At 41.4% G+C, this 10,653-nt stretch overlaps 3 protein-coding genes across 4 annotated transcripts in view; all 3 read left to right on the forward strand.

The window, feature by feature from the left end:
• Positions 1 to 31: 31 nt before the first annotated feature.
• On the forward strand, positions 32 to 2,532 carry LOC134188964 (pyruvate dehydrogenase (acetyl-transferring) kinase isozyme 4, mitochondrial-like). The gene is made up of 13 exons (XM_062657182.1): positions 32 to 460; positions 531 to 672; positions 729 to 785; positions 990 to 1,053; positions 1,140 to 1,215; positions 1,280 to 1,330; positions 1,393 to 1,470; positions 1,527 to 1,616; positions 1,671 to 1,735; positions 1,796 to 1,900; positions 1,988 to 2,065; positions 2,125 to 2,169; positions 2,229 to 2,532. The coding sequence occupies exons 1-13, from the start codon at positions 280 to 282 to the stop codon at positions 2,385 to 2,387; spliced, it is 1,191 nt and encodes a 396-aa protein (XP_062513166.1). The 5' UTR covers positions 32 to 279; the 3' UTR covers positions 2,388 to 2,532.
• Positions 2,533 to 2,790: 258 nt separating this feature from the next.
• Positions 2,791 to 4,448, forward strand: LOC134189111 (uncharacterized). 2 transcript variants are annotated; one of them, XM_062657346.1, is made up of 7 exons: positions 2,791 to 3,137; positions 3,215 to 3,362; positions 3,588 to 3,662; positions 3,731 to 3,788; positions 3,861 to 3,913; positions 3,995 to 4,045; positions 4,118 to 4,448. In XM_062657346.1, the coding sequence occupies exons 1-7, from the start codon at positions 2,915 to 2,917 to the stop codon at positions 4,149 to 4,151; spliced, it is 642 nt and encodes a 213-aa protein (XP_062513330.1). In that variant the 5' UTR covers positions 2,791 to 2,914; the 3' UTR covers positions 4,152 to 4,448. The 2 variants fall into 2 exon arrangements, with proteins under 2 accessions (XP_062513330.1, XP_062513329.1); XM_062657345.1 differs by having other exon boundaries at positions 3,861 to 3,909.
• A 583-nt stretch (positions 4,449 to 5,031) lies between these two features.
• The window catches only part of LOC134188423 (MAP kinase-activating death domain protein-like), a 10,230-nt gene continuing 4,608 nt past the window's right edge, over positions 5,032 to 10,653 (forward strand). Inside the window, exons 1-8 of the mRNA XM_062656591.1 lie at positions 5,032 to 5,869; positions 6,524 to 6,655; positions 6,908 to 7,021; positions 7,785 to 7,865; positions 7,926 to 8,231; positions 8,609 to 8,678; positions 8,734 to 10,227; positions 10,285 to 10,399. Coding sequence (XP_062512575.1) covers positions 5,069 to 5,869; positions 6,524 to 6,655; positions 6,908 to 7,021; positions 7,785 to 7,865; positions 7,926 to 8,231; positions 8,609 to 8,678; positions 8,734 to 10,227; positions 10,285 to 10,399 — 3,113 coding nt within the window. The 5' untranslated portion in view covers positions 5,032 to 5,068. The remainder of the gene's footprint in view (positions 5,870 to 6,523; positions 6,656 to 6,907; positions 7,022 to 7,784; positions 7,866 to 7,925; positions 8,232 to 8,608; positions 8,679 to 8,733; positions 10,228 to 10,284; positions 10,400 to 10,653) is intronic.

Here is a 10,653-nt window from a genome sequence, read left to right on the forward strand (position 1 = left end):
ATAGACATCACGTGCCTTATTATGGTGAGGTATTAGGTTAGTATCAAATTTGTTCTGAGGGTATATCTAGGGAATGTCGTTGAGGACTTTGGACCCCACGGGGACTGTCTGCAGTTACTACAGGAAATAAAACGATATCCTTGCTTTTCTATTGGTGGCTTTGGCTTCCCTTTTGAAGCGTTTCCAAACTAGTGGGACTGCCTGTTCTTATTTCAAGGTCGTGCTTGACATATCTTCTAGAATTTTTCTGGTCATCATGTGGTGCACGTGTTGGCGGATATGGCACGGTTTTGCTCGTTGAAAATTCCTTCAGTCCTTACACGGTGCTTCTCCGTAACTACTCCCAAACTGCAAGGATGCAGTGTATTAAATGATGAGGACGACATGCTGGCAAAGAAAGTACAACAGTTGTCCAGACGTCCCATGCAGCCAATACACTTTGAAGGACTTGCCCACTACTGTATGACACCGAATTTGATCATCATCTCTAAATGTGTCATACTTACAGCCTTGCTTTTTTTCTTTTCTAGCAAAGATGCCAGTAGATCCTGTGTCTTGTGCTCAGTTTTTGCTGAAAGAGATTCCTGTTCGCGTAGCTCACATTCTTACAGACATCAATCAACTGCCCTATATCCTTAGAACGACGTCATATTTGAGAGACATTGCTAGAGAGTGAGTGACCTCATTTTTTGCTAGTGAGATTGATGATTGACTATTTGACTATGTAGCTGTAAGATCACTTTGGAAGAGTTGCTGAAACTTGGGCCACCAACTGAAGTAGCACTGTAAGGCTAGATTATTAATTTTTGGATTTAATACAAAAATGTTTTAGTAAGCTTTGCATTTGTTGGTCTGCTTAACTAGAAAGTTTGTTTGAGGACGTGTTTGCTTAATTAAATATCATGATTTAATTATGTGTATGTATAGGCAACTTGTGTGATGTCTATCTATTCATCTATGCCTGCCATATAATATCTATTGTATTGCAGATTTGTCGATACTGCCAAAAACATATTGCATCGTGACAGCAGGTTCTTGGACACTTACCATGAAGTAATTAATGTCAATTATAGTTAATTTTATTAGTAATATTAATAATATCAAATTATGTTGTTATAATTTAGTTAAATCTTTATTAGGGGTTGGTATACATGAAATCAGAGTGTAGAAAAGATGAGTTTGCTAGTCAACAACAGACAACTCAACATCACACAGGTTTTCCCACTCAATTATATCAGAATTACGGTACTGAAATTCTAAACAGTGTAAAATGTTTTAGATCGTTTCATACAAATCAGAATGAGCATAAGGCTACTTCTTTCACATTATTGTAAGGCCAACTATCAGCACATAAGCAATAATTTCGTTTCATGTAATCTTTTTATCGTAAAGGCTATTACTTTGACGAAGGGAAGTTTTGTGATGACGACAAATTTGAACTGAAATGTGACATAATAAGCAAAATCAAAAGTAACTAACAATCGGTATCTATTATTTTGTCAAGCTATTAAAGAATGTTTGTTTAGAAGCGGCATCAGAAGCTCAGCAATTGACTTCAAGATACTTTGTGCACTTACCAGATGTAGACATGAATTTTGATACCACAAGTTTGCCAGGTCTTTTGCGCTTTTTTAGTCGCATTCTAGTCAATCTAATATACACTTATACAGACGGCCATTGTATAATTCCATACGTGCCAAGTTATCTGTTCCATGTCATGCGTGAGATTTACAAGGTTTGGATGAACTCGAGGTGATGATGTGGCTTCGTATTTGAAATATGTTTGTTTGCCTAGAACTCATGCAGAGCAACAGTTGAACATGGTCAAAAACAAGGGTGTAATGTCACTACACCAGTGTGGACAAAGGTTTACGAAGAAGATGAACATGTTGTAATTCAGGTCAGCAGAACGTCCAAACCTAACAAACTAAGTTTTAGAATGTACGATCAGGCATTGACTCGATAGTTTCTTGTATTGATTGGGTAGGTATCAGACAAAGGAGGAGGCATGAGCGAGAGTGTTCATAAGCAACTTTTCAACTACAACTTTTCAACTGCCAGTCCAGTAATTTTAAACTTACCCCAAAATCAAGTGTTGAAAAAACACATTTTGCCTGATTGTAGGATCTGATGCCCAATGAATTTAATCGTCAACGAATAGAACCACTGGTATAAACATTTCATGGATATATTTAGTACACTACGTTATCTTGTGTGCATCTATGCAGGCTGGACTTGGCATGGGTTTGAAAGTAGCTCGTCTTTATACGGAATATTTGGGTGGAAATTTGAAGTTGAGAACAGAGGAGGGCTGTGGTACGGAGGTGTCTTTGTTTCTCAAAAGGCAAAATACATCAGAAGTGTTACCAATGCCCATCATCACGTAAAAACTCATAACCAAACTTTTTTATATAAATAGTACCTTTGCTACAGACACTCTAGTTCTGTTAATATTCAGTTAATAGTTTGGTTGGTGTATGAGTCAGTATACATCGAGTTTACACAATATGCTAGAGAAGACAATACACTGTATTGATCTACAATGTCCATGCAGTAAGCACAAGCATGCACTCACCTTCTGCTACAGGACGAACACGCATATTTTAATTAACTTCTAGTAGATGGCTGTGCTCAGCAGGTATTTGCAAGTGAACCCCTCTAGTTGTTGCATGAAGACTCATCAGTTATTTACATACTACTGCGGCAGTTGTCAGTAGAATGAAGACACGTGATTGCCAAATGTAGCTGTTTGATTCTATGGATAATACCTAATTAGCAGTCCCTTCTAGTAGGGATTGCATGACGCAGTCATGTGAATTTTAAAGGGTACAAATGATGGAAGAGTTTGGGACTACGTACCAAAGCGAACATATTTGTATGAGATGTCATGTAATTTGCACAGCTATTGTTGGAAATGTGGAGACAAGGTGTGGCTTGGTGGCTACACAACCTCACTGCGTTACGGCAGTCATACGCGAGAGCGTCCTCTCTTGTGACTACAGAAGCGTGTTTGTTGCCTAAAACTGCGGTTGAGGACGACGTACGAGTTTCAGTTCCTTCGGGCATCCAAAAATTGTTTCACTACTTTGAACAGGAAGATACACACCTGCTGCCGTTAGTGGAACATGTGCACACAGGTAGATATCATCAGACAGGTCCAGGTTGTTGGAGTTGGGCGATTTATGAGATTTTTGTATTGACATTTGTCCTATAGGAAACAACTCGTGTTGGCAAGATGAGTTCATTTCGCTTAGTGGAGACGTGCACAAGCTCTATGTTTCTCTGCTTTTGTATCTCGAACAGCTACGCAGTTTGACGTGGCAGTCTCCTTCCAGTTCTGTTATTGATAAGCTACAGTACAGGTGAGTCAAAATTGCTCTTGCCTGTATATGTATACTGTACACACACACACACACACACACACACACACACACACACACACACACACACACACACACACACACACACACACACACACACACACACACACACACACGCACGCACGCACGCACGCACGCACACACACACACACACACACACACACACACACACACACCAGTTTAATTAAAGAAATGATTTCTGTGTAGATATGGGACTGATCATAAGGATTTCCGTACGTTCAAAGACAAAAGAGTACAAGATGGTCAAGACACAAGAGGAGAGTAAGTTAGCTAGACTGCAGTGTACCTAAAATGATGCCGCTGATGTGACCAACTGATGTGGTCTCTAGACTGATGTCACTTGTAGGAAAAAGTTTGAATGACAATACAATACAACTCTTGTCCGAGGTTGATTAGAAAAATCATTTCATATGCATCACAACTGATTTACAATATTCGTTTTTGTTCCACATATTATAGGCCTTCACAGACACAGAATACAGTGATGACTCCATTCTCAACCCTGTATGTAGGTATTATTTTTTCTAACTTATAATCACGCTATCAATTTCTATCAAATGCAATTTCTATACCTTGTAAAACTGTGACTCTAGACAATTTTCTATGCATCAGAATGAAGCTGAGAGTGCATTTGTTCTCTACCAGTAAGTCATCATCACACAAAGACTACAACAACGAATGTCTCTAGTGCATATTACTCTGTTCAATCAATGTAGGTCTATCAATGAAAATCAAAGAGTCGGAGGATGATGATGTAAAGACAGTTGCTTGCTCGTAGACGTAAATCTGTATACTGTACAGATCAATGAGCAAGAACATGGGACTGAAGCTGGATATTAAGATACATCAAAAGGGCATAAGGGATACTAAAAATCTTTGTTTTTAAAAATTGATTATCAATATTTACTAGAAATTTCTAAAATTGCAAAGGCATCTAAAGTGCTTAGATTTTCATCACTGTACGTGTACAGAGATACCACAATGATGAACTATTGCAATAGTGGTGTTGACTAATAAATATTGTACAACACACACGCGCACGCACACACAAACACACCACACACACACACACACACACACACACACACACACACACACACACACACACACACACACACACACACACACACACACACACACACACACACACACACACACACCTAAAAGTATGTACTGTCCAGTGATACGTGTGCGAGGGGCACACATATGATGATATCGCTAGAGATATGTGTCCAGGAAACTGGTAACCCGGGGAAACACACACACACTGTGACACCTGCAGCTGCATTCACTTCAGCAGGAATTTTCACCCGCCTACCACCTATCAACACATTTCCGACTCAGTACAAGTCCTTGGTAATTCCTAAGCAAGCAACGTCCGGTATTTGCCGGTCCAGGATGCGACTCGTCTGACCTTGACAGTATTCCATACCGATCGTCACTACCAAGCGGTGACTACCACCACCGTCACCTTACACTCTGGGATACCGTAGTGTGTAAGCATATTTCTCACAAACAAACTTCCTCTCATTAGAACGTCAGCCGACGACTGTGTATACAGTTACAGCAGTATATAAGCAAGCTGTTGATATCAATCGCCATTTCATCCGGCTTCTGTCGTAGAATCTTCCACACCTCGCATCCGTGCGTGTGCACAACGTCCATCCATGGCTGGCTTTCTCTTCGGATCTCAACAAAGTCGTCTTATCGACTACATCATCGTTGTCGGTTGCAAGCCTACCGCAGCGACACGCAAGAAAAACTTTGTCCAAAATCCGAAGCTCCTGCAACGATTCCCGCTCACGGACCACGAAGACTTTCCTCTGCCATCTGACGTCGTCTTTTTCTGTCAACCGGACGGGTGTCTGTGCAGTTTTGACGAAGAGAGAACGCAAGAGAGCGACGGAGAACTCTCACTCACCTTTCCCTTCACTCTGACCGAGAAAGAGACGAATGTAAGGCGTCACGGTGTTTGTTTGAACTTTTTCCGACGGTGCAGTGTTAGTTTGAGTGGAGATATCGACGGCAAGGAGGACGGATCGTCACTCATTTCCATCTATACTCTGACGTCTGTGTGTCTATTGTCTCATCATCCCTTTTTTGTGCCTTTCTCCGAGTGTGTGTCCACACTGCGTCGATTGGTTGAGGAAATTCCACGAACATGTGCATGTTTTGATGGTGAGGGTGATGTTCCATGTAGCGAGTGGGATGATTTTCTATCCGATGGAGAGAAGTCTTTGAAGTCGAGAGAGTTGGAGGGATGGATTGGACGGCTGCTAAAGAGCCCTGTGCCGGAACCTGGGCGGATGAGACTGGAAATTGAATTGGCTGTCCAGCCTGCTCTTACTTTGGCGTATCCGGATGCTACACGGTTGTTTCTCGTTGACTTTCCTGTATACCTGCCTCTCGAGTTGCTCGGTGTCGATCTCACACTCAAAGTGCTGACTGCAATCATGCTGGAACACAAGGTTGGGGTTATTGTTCGTTTGTCTGTAACTGTTTGCTGCGTCTTCTGACTATCATTCTGTTTTCTGCTTGCTTACATTCCAAATATCAGGTGATAGGCATACACATGCATGAATTCAGCTATTAACTCGGGATGACTACAGTACAACAGAGTATGTAGTCAATCTAAAGCTTTATGTATAAACGTAAATTGCTATCCAGTCATGCAGGTGTGCTCGATAGCATCTGTAAGGCCTTGGCTGTACAGTATACTGCATTGTCTGTATGCTATAATTCATACTTTGTATGCAAGGAAGCTAACAGGTTAATGAAGACAAGGACTGTTGTGCTAGCTGCTACTGCTAATGTGTATCCTCTTATCTAAGTGGCTTAGCACTAAAGCAGTCATAGAAATAACGATGAAAATAGGCATGTGGCAAAGTCCCTATATAAATGAGTATGACGTGAATACAGACTTCCCACGGAATGATTAATGAAAGTCTGTTAATTAATTGTAAGGACATTAGTTGTGCATGTGCAATGTGGAGTAAGGAACAATGATGGCTATTGTCTTGCTTGAGTTTACTTTTTTGTGATTTTAGTGCCTGTCATGAGCTCTGTTGTAGTTCTAGGTTGTGTTAATGTTTATCTGTGTTTATTGTCGATTTGATGTTCAGGTTGTGTTGATGTCGGTCGATTACCAAAGTGTGGCGATGTGTGTGATGGCATTTCTTGTGTATATGTGTCCACTGGAGTATGTCTACACAGTCATTCCATTGCTACCAACGTCGATGCCGTTGGCTGATGCTGTAAGTCAAGTTACTCATAATAATCAAATGTCAAGTACTTAAGTATGGATGTTGTTGACATGTCTGTTTTTGTTGTTGTTGTTGTTGTTGTGTGTCTGTGTCTGTGTGTGTGTGTGCTCTGCATGTGTGTGTGTGTGTGTGTGTGTGTGTGTGTGTGTGTGTGTGTGTGTGTGTGTGTGTGTGTGTGTGTGTGTGTGTGTGGTAATGACTCAGTTGCATTTCTCTGAAATTTGTGTCTTCGTTTTCTTTCAGTTAATGCAAAGTCCGGCTCCATTTGTTATCGGTGTCCCTGCTAGTTTCTTCCACTTGCAACGCAAAGTCACTCAACCAAATGATGTGTGGCTTGTTGACTTGGACAATCAAACAGTATGTGTGACAGTGTTGTCTTCATTTGTATCTACGTATACGGCCAATCCATATCCACCTAGGCAAATCCATATCCGTGTGAAGTTCAAGTAATTCGTATTTGAATGGCTTGAGTATGAATAGTAGCCATTGTCACCTCATCCATGAATATTACACAGCATGCATGCACTTGTTGTTGTATCATCAACCATAATGTCATGTCACCACATGCACTTGGACTGGTGGATTCTGTTTGCTATTTTCTGTTTGCTTTTGTTTTGTTTGTATGTGAGCACTGACCACATAGTGTGATGGGAGAATAGCAGTGTACTTGTAGGGAGTAATTGACATTGTAAGCTATGCAGATGACGTAAACACAACTGTGTGCTTGTCATCTCTTCAACTGTGTTGCATACTGATGCTGATATTAAGTTTATAGGTAAGACGGTGTGTATGCTATTTATTGCAGAAATACGTGGAACTTTGGGTGTGTGAATGGTTTGCTTTGATATAGAAGTTCATTAAGATAAGTGAATCCATCAGGTGTACAATAATGTAAACATGTTAATTTAATGAAGATGCAGTAGAAGTGTAGTCCAAACATGCTTTGTATGTATAACGTGGTTCTGCTGTTGTCTGATTATCATCCTGTCTGTCACTAACTTGCTCTGTACGTGTTGTCTGTTTGTCTGTCATTTTGTTTGTCTGCACTTTTACTGCTTATTGGTTTGATACTGGTGTATTATCTTTAGTCTATACAAACCATCTTCTGTATGTTTGATAGATCAAAGAGCCACAAGTCAATGTGTCTCTTCCAGACTTTCCTGAGGCAGAAGTAAAATCGCTAAAAGCAAAACTTGAGAAGGTGGCTTGTCGTCCTCTATACGATCATGTAGATGAGTAAGGATGTTGTATACTTCTGTAGGCATTAGAGAGTTTGGACAGCTTACCTATTGATCATCTCGTTGCATCAAACAATCACAACCCATCATATGATGATGACATTGATAGTGGCTGTGATCCAATGGCCATTGACATTGCCGTTCGAGTGGCGTTTATTCAGTTCATGCTTTCTCCTGGATTGCTGGGCAGTTTGAGGCCTTACCTTCGCTGTCTACGACTGTTTCCCAAGCCTGTTGTAGCACAGCAGAAAATCTTTTTTCTGCGGATGTTAGTAAGGGAACAGGGGAAGCAAGGAATTTCATTTTTAAAACAACTGGTTTCAGCACAAGTGAGTGGATGGATGCATGGTGTTGGAAAGTTGTTACTGTGTACGTTGCTTGTGTGTGCATGCATGTGTGCAGTGGATGGATTTGTCTTGATGTCCTGGTGCACTGTACAGTAGCTCATTAGAGGCATGCATTTTTCCAATATACATGCAACACACAAGTATGTGCAAGTATGCTCACATAATGTGTTCACACACACACGCGCGCGCACACACACACACACACACACACACACACACACACACACACATGCACACACGCACACATGCACACACGCACACACGCACTGTATTGCATTACATTGATATTCAATTGTCTCAAAATAGTTCATAAACCATCACTTGATAAATTGAATTACCACTGTGTTGTTACTATACAGAGTACTGATTGTTTTGGTGAATGGTTTTATCTATGCTCTTCAAACTGTGCCATTTTGAGAATAATGCAAGGTACTCGTTCTATCTTACATTCACTGTTTCTTTCTATTCATACTTTTGTTTTCAGACAGGATAACGACACCACAACTGATTGGTGATAAACCTAAATACTACTTTGATGATCTTATCTCACTACCATTCAGTGTTTTTGAATCTTCGTCTCCACTGGGGGAAGCAATGTTGGAGCTCAAAGCCAAACACCCTCATCAAGAAAGTGGTTCATCGGTGACCAATAGCAGCAGCTCTATGTCATCAGTGTCGTCACTTTATCAGGCACATTTTAGTTGGTATCATGTTGGATCCGAGTCAGGAAGCCGTCCTCCATCAGATGTGTTGTCGTTATCGACTCTCGACAGGCAGACATTGCCAAGGTACGTTTCAATGGATGAAGAATCTAATGATTACGAAAATGACGATTCGTTTATGAAACGAAGCTCAATTCCTAATGGTCACATAGAAAAGCAGGAATTGTGTGATTTTAATGAACGCGATGGAAGCGTGTCGAGTGACAGCTTTCCATCTGCGACGAAGGCATCACCGTTGCGTGGTGTAAACCCTGCCTTTCTACGATTAACACGCATCAGTCTGCTCTCAGATAGTACCTATCCAGGCAGTGAGATGGATGGTTATAGCTTGGATCTGACGAGAGGAGGAGAGAAGCATGAAGACACGGCAATGCAGATGTCAAACGATAAAATAATGGAGGGAAGGGATATCTGTCAAGATGGAATACGAGAGATGCCTCGTATCAGTGTCTCAGACATGAGCAACACAAATGGTCACCTGGAGAGTGTCAGCAACCAAAACGAGGTGTTTGAATCAATTTCAATCAATCAGCCAACACATGGACTATGTAGTCTTGACTGTAACTCGGTGGTTAGTGTTTGTGCAGATACGATGCCATCCACTGATCACACGTGTCGTACATTGCTAATGGTTGATGGTGTAGACAAACGAATTCCATCTGACCCCGGTCCGTCTCCTGACTCTCCTCTCTGGCAAGATGAAATTTCAGACGAACGGAGACGACAGCGAGCCGTCAGTGATCCCAGTGTTTTTTCAAAGTCTTTGGACATAAGCAGTGATGAGGTTGTGTCACCAGATGTTCGTACTACGTCACGTTCACCGACTCCCTTGTCTAGACTTGATCGCCTAAAAAGTCAGTCAGTGGACTATGGTGTTAGATCTAGAACATTGTCTGTTTATCCACATCGTCGGATCAGCGAGCCAGTAAATTCAATACCTTCAAGCAATCAGCTGCAGTCGTCTGTGATTATTCATACTGATTGGGAGAACATTATGTCATCCAACAGTGATTATCAGCTTTCTAGTTATCATGTGATTCATAGAGCAACATCAACGTCGCCGGAGGTAGTAAGGGTTGACAGTGGACGTCGGTATTCCTCTTGTTCTTCGTCAGGAAGTAACATTGCAGAGAAATATATCGTTCAAGCATTGAGTAGGAGCTTTGCAAGAAGGGTGAAGAATCGTTGGCATTCGGCGTATGGAAACGAAGTTATGGCTCAAATGGTGCAGAATCAACAGCTAGCACACGGACTTGGTTGTGTGGTGTTTACTATTGTAGTTGGATGTTGTTTTGATAATATTTGTTTTATAGATATAGAGTGGGATGGTGCTCCTTTGCAGCTGGATGATCGGAGGCGAACATTGCCAGTTACAAAGTCACTTGCTAGAGGTGATAGTCCGGTAGTAGTGGAGAGTGAAGATCAACGGTAATGGACACAACACACACACACACACACACACACACACACACACACACACACACACACACACACACACACACACACACACACACACACACACACACACACACACACACACACACACACACACACACACACACACACAATGCTTGATGATGATGTGAGGTCATTGCATGTGCCTGTTGAGTTCTATACATGTTTCAGTCGTTTCTATTGTATTTTTTATATGCTTGTCTCTTTCTTCTTACATTGTCTGACTG

The sequence above is a fragment of the Corticium candelabrum genome, chromosome 13 (genome assembly GCF_963422355.1).
Source record: "Corticium candelabrum chromosome 13, ooCorCand1.1, whole genome shotgun sequence".
Taxonomy (NCBI): domain Eukaryota; kingdom Metazoa; phylum Porifera; class Homoscleromorpha; order Homosclerophorida; family Plakinidae; genus Corticium; species Corticium candelabrum.

Excerpts from the sequence above, each read along its gene's own strand:
- LOC134188964 (XM_062657182.1), top strand. The coding sequence starts at position 280 with ATGGCACGGTTTTGCTCGTTGAAAATTCCTTCAGTCCTTACACGGTGC. Across the intron at positions 461-530 it reads TGAAGGACTTGCCCACTACT|CAAAGATGCCAGTAGATCCT; the intron begins GTATGACACCGA and ends TTTCTTTTCTAG. Across the intron at positions 786-989 it reads CCACCAACTGAAGTAGCACT|ATTTGTCGATACTGCCAAAA; the intron begins GTAAGGCTAGAT and ends ATTGTATTGCAG.
- LOC134189111 (XM_062657345.1), top strand. The coding sequence starts at position 2,915 with ATGTGGAGACAAGGTGTGGCTTGGTGGCTACACAACCTCACTGCGTTA. Across the intron at positions 3,138-3,214 it reads AGTGGAACATGTGCACACAG|GAAACAACTCGTGTTGGCAA; the intron begins GTAGATATCATC and ends TTTGTCCTATAG. Across the intron at positions 4,046-4,117 it reads AGTGCATTTGTTCTCTACCA|GTCTATCAATGAAAATCAAA; the intron begins GTAAGTCATCAT and ends CAATCAATGTAG.